This window comes from Typopeltis vanoorti, chromosome 2 (assembly GCF_054136105.1).
Source record: "Typopeltis vanoorti isolate ZY-2024b chromosome 2, IOZ_Tvanoo_1.0, whole genome shotgun sequence".
Lineage (NCBI taxonomy): Eukaryota > Metazoa > Arthropoda > Arachnida > Uropygi > Thelyphonidae > Typopeltis > Typopeltis vanoorti.
Window position 1 is genome coordinate 18,095,129 of NC_143550.1, and position 15,257 is coordinate 18,110,385.

At 34.8% G+C, this 15,257-nt stretch overlaps 1 protein-coding gene across 4 annotated transcripts in view; it reads left to right on the forward strand.

Moving 5' to 3' along the window:
* LOC150108853 (uncharacterized) overlaps positions 1-15,257 on the forward strand; it is a 383,408-nt gene that overhangs the window by 194,320 nt on the left and 173,831 nt on the right. For all 4 annotated transcript variants that reach the window (XM_090403785.1, XM_090403777.1, XM_090403770.1 and 1 more), the window contains one exon: positions 14,543-14,621. In XM_090403785.1, coding sequence (XP_090259911.1) covers positions 14,543-14,621 — 79 coding nt within the window. The remainder of the gene's footprint in view (positions 1-14,542; positions 14,622-15,257) is intronic.

Sequence of the window (15,257 nt, forward strand, 5' to 3'; positions counted from 1 at the left end):
GAAATATGTCCAGCCCATCTCCACTTAGCCTGTTTAATATATTTTACAATATCCATGACACCTGTTTGAGATTTTATCCAGGTATTTAGCTTCTATCTCTTAATGTTATTTTTAGCATACTTCTTTCCGTGCGATGTTGTGTTGTTCTCAGCTTATTGTTTAGGGCTTCTGTTAAAGTCCATGTTTCTCCTCCATATGTTAGGACAGGAAGTATGCACTGGTCGAAAGCTTTCCTTTTTAGACTCATAGGGATGTCACTTCTGAATTTGTCTCTCATTTTCCCATAAGGCCATCCATTCAAGGTGAATTCTTCGTTCAATCTCTTCTCTTTGGCACTCCTCAAAGGATAACAATTGGCTCAAATATACATATGAAGTAACTTGTTCTATTTCACGATTTTCAACTTTGACAGATCTATGGTTAATATATTTATTCATCAATATTTTTGTTTATTCTCTATTTTTTTTAATCCAATTACTCAGGAAGCTTCATTTAGCTGATTTAGCCTTTCTTTCAGATCTTCAAGATTATCTGCCATTAGGACAATATCATTGCAAATTTCAGATGATGCAGCCTTTCTCCATTTATTTTTATTACTTTTGTTTCCCAATCAAGGCTTCTAAAGACTTCCTCTAGTGCAGCTGTAAATAATTTCGGAGATATGGTGTCGCCTTGCCGGATGCCTTTTTTGTATTGGGAACTTTTCACTGTTTTTATATAATTTAATTACAGAAGTTGCATTATTGTAAATATGTTTTAGTGTTTCAATATATGGTTTCTCAGTTCCCTGGGTTTCAAGAGCTTTTAGTGTTGAGATGTTTTAACTGAATCGAATGCTTTTCGTAGTCTATATAGGCCAGTCATAAGAGTTTATTGTATTCAATTGATTTTTCAATGAGCTGTCTTAATGTGTGAATATGGTCCAAAGTATTGTAATTCTTTCTAAATCCAGCTTGTTCACAGGATTGCATTCCCTCTAGATTAGATTTTAATTCTATTATTTATAATTTTTGTGAAAACTTTATATATGATGGGGAGTAGGCTTGTCTGTAGTTTTTAATTTCTTCCTTATTTCTCTTTTTAAAACTTAATATTAGAAGTGAATTGTTCCAATTTTTTGGAATTTTTCTCTGTTTTAGCATTTATTAAAGAGTTTAGTCAGCTGTTTGATGACAGGGCTTCCTCCCAGCTTTAAGAAGTCTACCATAATTCCATCTTCTCCTGGGGCCTTTCCATTCTTCATTTCTCTCAGTGACATTTCCACTTCGCCTTGTAAGATCTCAGGGACATCATGCTCTTCCTCACTCAAGTTATCCATAAATGATTCTTGGATGTCGTGGTCTTTGTCTTCATAGAGTTCAGTATAAAATTCCTGAATTCTTTTGATTATTGCATCTCTATTTTTTATAAGTTCACCATTTTTTCCTCTTACAGCAGTTATTTCCTTTGTTCCGACTGATAATGTTCATCTTAGGACCTTCATATTACTATTGTTTTCTATTGCTTCTTTAATTTTCCTAGTAGTATATGATCTAAGTTCATGTTTCATCCTTTTATGTATAGTTTTACAAATTTTTGCATATTCTATTTTATTGGTGCCATTCAAATCTCTTTTCATATCTCATCTTTTCTTCATCAGATCTAAGGTTTCTTGTCTTAGTTTTTCCTCTCTTTGGTGCTTTTTTACACCTCCTATTTCTAGTGCACAATTCAAGATAGATTTTGTTAATATTTCAATAGCATCATTGATGGTAGTAGCTGTGCTTAACTTTTTTAGTTCATTTTTAAGTGATTCTCTATAACAGCTTTTATTGTGGTAGAGGTTTTGTAGATTCACTAATTGGAACTTTTTTTTCTTATGAGCTTATTCCGTTCCCATTTTTTGTTGAACCATACTTTTGCCCTTACTAGTCTGTGGTCACTTCCTGTATTAAATCTATTAAGTGCTTCGGTATTATTTATTATATATCTTCTGTTGGAGAGGATGAAGTCTATTTTATAAGTTTGTCCCTTTGGGCTTCTCCAAGTCCATTTTTAGTTGATTTTCTTTTTGAAAAAGCTGTTCAAAATATACTAATCATGTTTTGTAATAATTATTTTCTATGCAATAAATTAAAATTGCAAATCCAACACATTTTCTTTGATTATTTTTTTTGATTTGGAGGTGTATTACTACTAATTATTATTATTAATAGTAGGTGCATTATTATTATTGCTAGTAGTAGTAGTAGTAGTAATAATAATAATGGTTATTATTCTCCTCATCCTCTGTCATCAACCTAATGGTTGGTGGGACAGTAATTCTACATTACCAGGGAATAATTATAGAACAATATGGTTTCCTATTGTCTTTCTTGTCCAATAAGTGTTTCCTGTCTGTAAATATGTGTATTCATGGTACTGGTTTGTCTGTTTCCCAGAGGGAACCCCCTGCCATCTCTGTATGAGGCATGCTAACTCGCCTTCAGTGGAAGAGGACTGATAATAATTATTCATGTCATAGACAGGATTCGAACCCAACTCTTTCAACTTATGAACTTTATTTATACTGACTGAACTACAGAAGCTCCATTATTATTATTATTAGTAGTAGCATTAGTATATGACTTATGTGCGCACACACACACCAGTTATATGGGATGAATTTTACTCAAATTTCATATTTGAAATTTTACAAAAATTTGTTGAACTGTTCCATTTTCAGTTCAATTATATTCAGGGCTACAAAGGGACAACATGTCAAAATTTATATATTACACTAATTTAGAACAGAATTATTGTAATATATATTACAATAACTAAGTGGAATTCAACGAATGTCTGTACAAGAAGTTGTCTGTGCAGTTCAGTTTTAGTTCCAACTGAATCACTTTTATTATAACATTTTTGTAAAGAAGTTTTGAAATGATATTAGTAATTCTGCTCTGGCTGGATGAAATTTTATAGTTAAGATCTATATTAAAATTTGTCGGTTTTGATTTCAATCTGAACTTTCTTTCAGTGTATCCTGTGATACACTGAAAGAAATCCACTCTACCCCACCACAGCAAATATAAATATGAAAGACCATTGCTTGAATCTGCTACTACCATAAGAAACTATCCAAACCTCAACAAATTTGATTGCATGAAACTGCTCAAAATTTTGGAAGCTCTCATCCACTGTACTTCAGCCCAACATCCAAGGTCACCCATTTGAGCCCACGAGGGGGGTATTATTTAGGACTTTTGGTTCGCTTTCAGTTGCTATGCTTCAACCTCATTGCTCACTGTTGTACCTGCATGCATGCATTCATGTAGGTACAAGAGAGCCCGTAGTGTGTGTCCAAAGCATTGTCAGCATGTTCTGAGTGGCTGCAATTGTGCAAATGGATATAATTTTTATGTTCAGCAATTCTGATGTTTGCTGTCCTGCCTGTTTGGCCATATTAGGATAGTTTACAACTGCACGGGACCTGGTAAACTCATGGAAAGTCTAGGGACTGTGGTTGGTGTTTGGTGAGGTAGATAAGGGATATCAATTTTTTATGTGGTCTCTAAGGTTTTTTTTTTTTTTTTAGGATTTAGTTTTTTGTGTGCACCTTGGATATATAGAATGGTGATAATTTTGGTGTAATCTTTGTTCTGGGGAAGGGGTGTGAGGTCTGGGGATTTTAATATTTTTTGGATATGGTGAGAATTGTAACTTGACTAAACATTTTGTAAATGTGTGGACAAATTCAGTGGAGGGGACACTATTATCTGAACTAATTAATTTAGCCTGTTGGGAGGGGTGACACCACACCCTCTCTTCCCTCTGCAGAACAGGTACACTAAAGCTATCACCATTTCATATATCTCAAGCACACCTGAAAAACTAAAATTTTTTATATACAATATTACAACCTCTTACAGACCATATAAAAATTGCCATCCCTTATCTGCTCTACCAAAGATTAGCAACAGTCCCTAGACCTGCCAGATATTTACCAGGTCCCTTACAGTTGTAAACTATCCTACTATCACCAAAGAAGTAGGACAGCAAACATCAGAATCGCTGAACATAAAGATTATATCTATTACCTCAACTACAGCCACTCAGAACTTGCTGATCATGCTTTGGATACCTGCCACAGGATACACTGGAAGAAGGCCACTCTACCGATGGCAGCAAATATAAATACGAAAGACTATTTCTCACATCTGCTTCTGCCTTAAGAAACTATCTAAACCTCAACAAACTTACTCCACTCCTTATTTTATTATTTTCTCCTTATCATTGATTTTAATCCGTCCATTTTGATTTTTTAAATTTGATAAATTATTTTCCTATCCCTCAAATCTATACCGATATTAGTTCGACAATTTAGGAGTATTTGCTGGTTTACTTTATCAAACGCTTTCTCTAAATCAAGGAAGGAAATGTAAGTATTTTGACTAAGGTCTAATCTTCTCTTTATTATTGTTCTTAAACAGAGCATTGCCTTTCTTGTTCCTTTATTCTTTATTCATCCAATAGACAATCTATTTTTGAATAAGTTCTATTTTGAATAATTTTTAGCAGAATTTTGCTAACATGTGGGATTTTAAAGCTATTGTTCTAAATTGGCTGCATTTGTTTGCATTATTCTTTTTTGGTATTATGGTTGATTTCATAAACTCCTTTGGTATTTCTCCTCTATCATAGATTTGGGCTACTATTAATTGATAGAGTAAGGTTTTTGTCTCATCACCTAGATTTTGTAGCTACTATTAATTGATACTATAGATTTGGGCTACTATTAATTGATAGAGTAAGGTTTTTGTCTCTTCACCTAGATTTTGTAGCAGTTCTATAGGAATATTGTCTACACCTGGACTTTTTCCCTTACTCATTTCAGACAGTGCTTTATCAAATTCTTCTTGCATTATTGGGGGTCCTACATTATCTTCATTTTGATTTTCTATGCTGATATCAACATCAAGTTCGTCACCATTATAGAGATTTTCAAGATAATTCTTCCATTCCATTAATATATCCTCAGATTCTATTAGTAATTTTCCATTTTCATGTTTGATGGCATTGTTTTTGCTGTTCTTATTAAATTTGCAAGTCAGTTTGTTAATTTCTTTATAGGCTTTCTCTGTTTTCTTTTTTAAATAATTCATCTATGTTATTACACTGTTCTTCTAGGTATTATTTTTTGGCTTGTCTACATTTTCTTGTAATTTGATTTTTAAGATATTTGTATTTGGCCACATCTTCTTTAACAGCATTTTTATATTTTCTTCTTTCATCCATAAGGCTAAGTATTTTATCTGTTATCCAATGTTTTCTTTTTTTTTTTTTTCCTGCATTTTTCAATAATTGATTTGATGAATTTGTAATTAACTCTTTAATCATATTCCATTGGTTTTCAATATTATTCTGACTATTTATGTTTTCTGGAATGTTATGATCAGTTGCCTCTTGGTATCCTCTCTTTACTTCTTTACGCTTTAATTTTTCAAGGTTCCATCTTATTGGTTTGTATCTTTGGATTTGTTTCCTATGTATGGTCACTACTAATGTCGGCACCCGGATAGCTTTTGCAATTTACCCATCGTACCAGCCCCTATTTCCACTTTGCACATATGTATGTATCTTTTTTATTCTTCATCAGACTATTGTTCCATATATCGTAACTACTTTTACCACATTCGTTAAACTAGGAATTATTAACCTGTTACAATCCTGGGCTCCTCCACAGCAGTCTATGATAAACCTGAACCCTACCAAAATTTTTTTCATATCTATCATTTGTGATTTTAGGCTTAATTAATGCATAAACATAGTATATTCTGCCAGTGAAGGTATCTCTTCACATAATTTTTTTAAGATTCTCATATCTGTGGTTTGTCTTAAATCAAACTGTTTTATTTCTATCTCAGATCATAAGTTAAAATTGGTTTGAACACTGTCTTGTATGCAGCTACTTTTTGACTAATTTCTCACTCATATTCCTTCTAAATTTATTCACATTTGACTCCCTATTATATTGGCTTTGCTAATACTATTCTTTGTTTCCATATTATTTTGCCAAACTTCACTAAAAATTGTACCTAAATAGCTAAAACGTTTTATTTGTTTTATAGGTTTTCAATTCAAGATATAGCTGATGTTTTCAGTTTCTGACTGTTTTTGTAGTTTTTTTTTTATTATTATTACTGATATTCATACCAGTTGTTATAGCAGTTATTCAAATTAATTAATTAATCTGCTAACTTGTGCGAGGTTTATTTAAGAGTAAAAGATCTGCATATTGAAAAGAGCTGCATTGAATATCTCCAATTTTGATATTAGATCTAATGCCACTTTCTTTCATGATATGAACTATGATGAATGCTAATCTGCACATTTGTCATGCACCTGATTTAACATCATACGGCCTTCTTGTACCTGCTTTAATTCCAACTGCCAACTTATAACTCAAGTATAGACTATTATTATTATTATTATTCAGGCCTCCATGGAGTCAAAAGACTCTTTATGGGAGGTCCTTTCTAAGAAACCCAAGTCTATCAAGACTCGTCAAGGGAGGTCCCTCCTAGGAAACACAGTCTATCATACCACTCCTTAAACGCATTGACTGTTCTCGAGCTCACCACTCCATTAAGCAATGCATTCCATGGTTCAATCACCCTCCATGCAAAGAAACCACTTCTCACCCTCTTTCTCACAGTTTCCTTTCGTAACTTCCAGGGATGGCCCCTTGTCATGACTTCCTTCCCCCTGTTCAACCAAGCGAAGGAACTCCCCAGTATCAATCCTGTAACTGCCTCTCCTTCTTCTATCCACCAAACTCTGCAGTCCACAATCTCTCAGCCGATCCTCATAACTAACATTGTACGGTCCTGAAACCATCTTTGTTATCTGCCTTTGTATCCTTTCCACAGTTAATTTATCCCTTTCAAATCCTGGGGACCAGATCTGAGAATAATAGTCTAAGTGTGGTCTGATCAAAGTCTTATACAATGGAATGATAACCATTTTATCTCTGCAGGTCAGTGTCCTTATTATTGCAGCAATCCTCTGTGTTACCTTCATCACCTTTGCAATATGTCCCCTAAATTTCAGTTCTCTATCAATCATCAACCCCAGATCTCTTGTCTCCCCTACTTCCTCCAGTTTAACTCCTCCCATAGAGTATGCAGCATTCCATCGATGTGTTCCAAACCTCAAGACCTTACATTTTGCTGCATTAAACTGAAACCCCCATTCATTTGCCCATCTGTCTATCTTATTCAAATCCTCTTGCAGGGCTACCACATCTGCACTATTACTAATAACCCTTCCCCGCTTCGCATCATCCACAAACAACTGAATATCCCCTTTCAATCCACGGACAATGTCATTGATATAAAGGTTAAACAATATAGGTCCCAGCGCTGAGCCCTGTAGATCCCCACTTGTAACCTTCTGCCCCCTTTGATATTACTCCACCATACGCAACTCTGTGATACCTATCGTACAGCCAATCTTTAATCCAGTTGACCAATCTGACATCCAGACCCATATGCTGCAACTTGAATATCAGCTTATCATGTGGCACCCTGTCAAATGCCTTAGCTAAGCCTAGGAAAATGGTAGTATATGCCCTTCCCTCATCTAATGCTCTTGTAACTTTATCATAAAAGACTAGCATATTACTAAAACAAGAGTGCCCCCTTCACAAATCCGTCTTGACTCTCGCAGATAACATTACCCTCATCTGCCCAATGCTGTATATGGTCCCTCTCTACTTTCTCCAAGATCTACTAACTACTGATGACACACAAACTGGCTTATAATTAGACACTTCTAGTCTGCTACCACCCTTATGCAATGCTGCTATCTTACCTTCCTTACATTCCATGGGCTCCTTTCCTGCAGTCAGACTTTCATTGAAAAGACAGGTCAAAGGCACTGTCAGTTCCTTAGCACATTCTCTCAAAACTCGTGGTGAAATAACATCCAGAGTACTCAGTATGTGGAACATACTTGCCTCCTGCACCTCTAAACCTCGAACCTGCCCTATCCCTCTAGTATTAAAATTGATTCCTCCAGGATGAAATACTCCAATAAAGTGTTCATTGAACAATCTGCCCTCTGCATCAGTCACTCTATTCCCATTTTTATCCCACATTGTCATTCTTCCACAATCATTTCTCTTCCTACTGGCCACATAGCTAAAAAATTCTCCCCTAGGATTTTCCTTGGATCTAGGAGCCAATCTTTTCTCATATTCCAGTTTTTCCTTCCTTGCCATACTAGTCACTCTCCTGGCCTGTCTCTTATATTCTTCATGCATCTTCTCTTCACCTGTCTCCTTATATCTCTTCCTGTATTGCTTGATATAATGTCTCATTTACACCATTTAATTGTAGCCTTTTGAACAACTTTTTCTTTTAGTACCTTGTTATATGCCTTTTCTATATCTGCAAAACTTAAGTACAGGCCCTTGTTACATTCCCATGATTTCTCAACTGCTTGTTGTAAAGTGAAAATTTGATCCTAATGACCTATATACGTGGGCTGTTCAATAAGTAATAAGACTAATTTTAGTGTGGCGAAACCACTCATTACAATATTAATTTCTGTGGAATAAAGAAATGTTGCTGTCTGTATTAACAAGCGGTTGATAGATGGCGTATATGGGCTGATGTGCCAGAGTGTCACGTGACTAAACGCAAGTGCTCATCGGGGCGCCTGCAAGGCCGACCAGTCTTCGAAATGGAAGCGTCCTTGGAACAGCGTTATGCGATTAAATTTTGTGTGTGTTTGCAAAAATCGGCATTGGACACTTTTAACATGATACGCGAAGCTTTCCATGATGAAGCAATGTCGAGGGCAAGTGTTTTTCGCTGGCATAAAACTTTTAAGGAAGGAAGGCAAAATGTGGAAGATCTTGAATGTGAGTGAAGACCTTCAATGTCCATCACAGAGACAATGATCAACAGCAGCGATTATCATCACAAACATCAAAAGGAAGCGTCCATTGCTGAAGAATGGCTTCTTATTGCACCACGATAAAGCAAGGCCACATATTGCTGGTTGTGTAGTGGACGTTTTGCAGAAGAACAACACAGATATCCTATCCTACCACACTCTCCATACAGTCCTGATCTCGCACCATGCGATTTCTGGCTGTTTCCTCAGCTCAAGAAACCACTAAGAGGCCAACATTTTTGAAAGCAACAAAGCATGTGTAAAAGCTGCAGAGGCGGTTTTGAAAGAACTCTCAAAAAACGGACTCACACATGTGTTTAAGAAGTGAACGCTACGTTGGGACAAATGCATAGAGTCTCACGGTAGTTACTTTGAAAAAGACCATGTAAATGATGACGATTAAAGGTAATCTGTTTTCTGTATAAATATAGTCTTATTACTTATTGAACAGCCTATGTATTTGGCTTGAACCGAGTTTCTTCTGAAGTATGCTTGCATCACTCATAGGGAAATTGCTCTGCAATTTTTGTATTTGGTTTTCTCTTTTTATGGATAGGTCCTATTGAGCACTACTTCAGTCATCTGGTATTCAACCCTCTGATTAGGCCTTCTGAATTATGAAGTCTCTGTAAAATTTTATTTCTGTATATTGGAATATTTCCAGTTGAATGTCATCTACTCCAGCTGCTTTTCCACATTTCAGATATTTGATAGGGGTTTTTTGTGCCTCAAGTATTGATATGTAATCATGAATTGTGTTCCTCTTGAATATTTTCTGCCATTATACTGTCACTTGTTACATTTAGCAGTCTTTCAGAATAATTACTGCAGGCATCCAGAACATTTTTATGTTGAGTTTCATGTTACCTTTATCATCACTGATTCCTTTTACAGTACTCCATCCTTCATTTCTAAGCTTTTTTAAAATAGCTTCCAGAACATGTTGCCAATATTCTGATATTTATTTTATTAGTCTTCTCATGACTTTTCTGTAGCTAATTTTATAAATTGTGCATAAATAGCTTAAATGTTTTACTTGTACTATAGATTTCCCATTCGGGATGCAACTTTTGTTTTCAATGTTCCTGCATGTATGTTTCTCTGTATTCTCTCAGAGCACATGCTGACAGTTACTTGTTAGGAATTTCAGTATACCTTTTTCTTCTTTTCCATGAGTATCTCTTTAATTCCTAAATCCTCCATGGAGTTCTGATTTTTTTTACCCTTTCCTTGCTGACAGCTTATGACACTCCTCTTTTGCTGAATCAGCCAATATTTTCTTCAGGCTGCCACTGAGTCTCCATTCTTGCATTTTTTCTTGAATAATATTTGTAAGTTTGAGTCTGTAGTTGACCTGAAAGCTGTGACCAATTCTTTTTAAAAAACTTTCTTATGTTTCTCTTCAATATGCTATTCATTTTTTATCTTTTTTAAAACTAACATAGCAGTCACTTCTTATTTCATATTCTCTGTATACTCTTGTGTGCCTATACCAGCATAAAGATATTCTTTCTACAATAAAATAATCTGAGACTTTCTTATTTCTTGTCTTCTCTCCTTATGATAATATATGCACATATTTATTGGAACATGGTGGGTGTTAGTAATTACAAGCAGCAAGCACTGACTATTATTATTAACTTTGCTTTTTTTTCTCCAAATTTTTACAAACATTTATATTCCTAGTTATTTCTTCCTCTGCTGTTTTTGGTCAAGGACTAATTTTCCGTTTTCATTTGTCAGCTGTCTCCTTTAATGACTCAAAAAAATACCTTCTGCCTGCATCACTCTACTTGATGTTGCCTCCCTTTCATGTTAGTGTTGAATACTGTAGCCACTCCTTCCTTTCTGTCATTAATGCTTGAATATAACATCTTGTATTTGTTATTTAGAAGAATAACAAATACAAGATGTATTTGTTATTCTTGGTTTCAGTAGCACCAATTATATCTGTCAGTTCCACATCTCTTCTGTTGATAGTGCTTACATTGATGGTGATTATCTTGAATTCTGTTGATGCCGAGTTGTAATTTGTACCATTAGATGACATTGAACACACAGGGATACAGCCAGGAATACTTCAAGGCATAGTGGGTGACCATTCTATCCTCGTATTTTGGTTACAAAATCCAAGCATGCTTGGAGGGTTGTTGGCCTTAAAGGCCTGTTAAAGCCAGTGTGATAGATAGATAGATGACCTTCACAGTTTGCTCTGGTTTCCTGATTAAACATACTTGACAATGAAATTTTGGCTAGATGGAAGTTAACAGCATGGAAAGTTTCAACCATAATAGAGATATGTTTAATGCCTAAAAATAAAGTTTTACAACCAGTGTGTACTCTCAATAATGACTTATTGTAGTGAAACCTAGAGTCCGAGTCTTACTAAAAAAAAAAAAAAACACCTAAAGAAGCTGAAAACAGCACAAAAAAATATGATGAGTCATTTTGGGAATAACCCAAAATGATAAATGATGGAAAAAATAAGGAAGCAAACAAAGGTAATGGACATTGCATTAGTAATAAAATGCAACAAATGGTGATAATGTCAGACAACAGATGGACAAACAGAACAAGGATGGACACCAAAAACTGGTTATCAGAAACCAGATGTTATGGACATTTATGGTGGAGAGATGCAAAGATCAGCCAAAATGGAAGAAGGGAAAAGGGAAATAAAGAGGTTAGGAGGAAAGAGGCAACATCCTCTTTACTGTGGCAACATCCTTAATTTGTGAAAACAAAGAAACAGGAATATCTGCTTTGAAAGTCTTGTCAAAGCAATTCTAATATTTTCCTCCAGGTGGATTAAGAGATCATTTTGGTGAAGCCAAAGCTCCATGATTTCTTTAAAATATAAATTCTTAATAAAGGATATGATTTTTCTTGTGAAGGCTGAGAGTATATTACAAAAATGCTGCTCAATTTTGTAACAGGGAGAACAAATGTATCGATAAGTCATAATTTTTGTTTTGTGGATTTTGGGTGTCCATACAATCTATGAGGTTGACTGTGATAGCATTTTAGCTTTTTTTTTGTTTCCTCATCCCAACAGGAAACACTATCAATGAGATTTTTCAATTTATCTATTAGAAATCTGATAATCAAAAAGGGAGTGCAATGTCACATAATGAACATTTATTATTATTATTCAGGCCTCCATGGAGTCGAAAGATTCATTGTGGGAGGTCCTTTCTAAGAAACACAAGTCTATCAAGACTCATTGAGGGAGGTCCCTCCTAGGAGACACAAAGTCTATCATACCACTCCTTAACTGCATTGACTGTTCTTGATCTCACCACTCCATGAGGCAATGCATTCCATGGTTCAACCACCCTCCATGCAAAGAAACCACTCCTCACCCTCAATATTTAACTTCTTCCACCACAAACTTCATCAGTTTGTACCAACAGTGATGCCTTATTTAATAACTTAAATTTCATCCTAACAAGGCAGATCTTTATTGGAGAGTTGCTTATGATTATTTTCTAATAAATGCCATGAAATAGAAGTACTTTAACATTAAAGATCCAATCCATGGCATCTATTATAGATTGGAAGTGACAGAGCATGCATTCTACAACTTCCCCTCTTACCCTGTATATTTGGAACAGACTGTGTAATATGTTGGGTGTTCCAATACTCTCATCAGAACAAATTTTTTGCAATACCCCTTCCACCACCACCACTACCACTTATTAGTATGAAAACTTAGCAATGAGAAAAGAATTTTAATATTATAATTGAGTTAAAATATCCTTTATGGAAAGTCAGAAAAAAAGTCACTATTTCAAAAATCAGCAATATACTATATAAATGCTTTATGAGAATTTATTATTGAAATTCTATATTCTTTTGACAGAATTTAGAAAAGGTATATTTAGAAAGAAGCAATTTACAAAAACAGATTTTTGACAAAGTGGTTGCAGACCACCCACATTATGCAGTATTCATCCAGGGGATAAAATTCTGTCCGTTCTTATATGAAAGATTTTTCACACTGTTCTAGCTTTAGTAGCTCACTGTTGTTTATGATCAACTGTAGACATGGTTGAAGAGCAATCCCAGGCTGTGAAGACTAACTCAAGGTGATTAGCTTTTTGACCAAAATCTAAACAACTGGATAAGAGTTGTTCCTGGATTTTGGTTCTAGTTGGTATTTTTGGTTGATCATCAGCATGAAACTTGTGAAAAAAAAATACCCTGGTCTGCATGATGATATAAAAGAGCTCAGACTTTTTCTCTATTTTGCCTATTATTTATCTGTCTTTTCTTTACTCTAATACTATAGGTTATTTGTACTTCTATAGTATTCTAGATTCATGACTATACCATTCACTTTTTCACCTCAAAGGTCAAAACTGGTTGTATGTAGTGACCCTTCCCATAATGTATAGCAATATGTACATGCAAAAGGAAGTATGTTGTGAATTATGTGATGCTAAGTGAATTTTTGTGAAGTGAAGTAGCCTAGTTGTGAAGGAATTTTGTATGCAAACTTTGGATTCAAACATGAATATAATTTTTTGGCTAGCATAATTTATATAATTTGATATAATTTATTGATGTATAATTTATACTTTGATATATTTCTTCCTTTAAGCAAAAAAACAAAAGAAAACAATTTTTTTATACCTGCACAATATGTGAAGTGGCCAAAGAATATGTACTGTATATTGACATAATACACTCATTTTGTTGCCTTAGTTGCTTTGGCATAATCTTAAGTGACTATCCCTCTCTGCTGTTAAAGCATAAATTTTATCTTCTTAATATCACTGTTGATGCACTGTATATGAGAAGCATTGATGTATGCAAGAGGGTTTCAGTAGGTCTAAATTTTCCACTGACACATGCACATACATACATACATACACAAACACATCCTTATGAAGGATGTGTGTGTCCTTTCTAGGCAACTTTCTCCCCTCATCAGAGTACATAGCTCCACCACATGAAAATCAATCCCCATGGAATTCTCAAAGCCTGTGTAGCTCAGTGGATGTGGCGTTTACACACCACGGCACTTGGCCGCACGAAGGAAGACTTGGTTTCGAGTCTAGTCGGCGACTAGAGGATATTTTTCTAAGCCTTTTTTCAACCGGTTCCCGAGTTAGTCGATCTCTGGCACGGGCAAGCGGGTTTTTCCTTCCGGAAACTCAGGTTTTTCGTCCCGTAAACTCAAGAAAATCGACCGTAGAACCCACATAATTTCAGACATTAAATATATTGTGTTAGGGACCACGAGATGGCAGCACATTTGAGCTGTCTCTCTTCACTGTGTACCACTTAATTAGTAATAGCCTTGGGCCATCTATCTCTGATTGGTACCAGTGGAGATTGTGAACTTCCCACTCAGTCTCCAAAAGTTAGATAGGACTAAATGGCCTCGCCTACTCCCTGTGTACGGGAATAAAAAGGCGTTAGCTGGTTTTTTTTTTTTTTTTTTTTTTTTTTTTTTCGGATGGAATTCTCATCTTATAAAATCTTGCATATGCCACAGATTTGAAATTGATTTCCTTAGGAATATATGGATGAATAAATACTTATAAATTTAATGGAACTGAGTATTAATGAAGATGCTGTTTATTTCTGAAACTGGTATTTTCTGCATTAGATTCTTGCTTCTACAACAGCCAGAAGACTAGCTGTCGTTGATGTTGAACGAGGAGAACAAGTAATGTCATATGATAACTGTAAGTGGTTTTTACTATTTATTTTTGTATATTTATAAATAAGTACCATTTGAATAGCCTGTTTTTCTATGTGTATTTATTAGATTTTCATTTTGTGTTAAAATATAGTTTAAAAGTATCACAAAACACTTATGGTGTGTGTAAGAGAGAGAACTGACATGGAAATATCACTTTCATACTACTTTTTTTGAGTTGATTTTTATCATTTGAAGATCATCTCACATCAAGTGAGATGATATTCATATAATAAAACTTTTGCAAACATCTGAAATCTTAATCTTTACATGGATGTTTCATTTCTTTTGATCCCCATTCCAGATTTAACCAACCTTTTTGGTTTTAGTTGGAATAGTACTAAAAAAAGAATGTTAAATCAGTTATGTTACAGAATTGGATGGAGCATGTTGAGATTCTATATGAAGACTAGTATTGGTTTTGTTTAATGGTTCCAAAAGTCATGGTCTAGTCATCATCAGTTTTCTGATTATGTACCCTCAAGGGATATGCAGGATAATATGATGGTACAGCATTGATTGTTTACATTATTAATAATCCCTAGTAAACAATTTTTCTCCACATTAATCTATCACTTGTCATCACTCCAATGGTGTGAGATCTTATATTTATGTCTTCTAG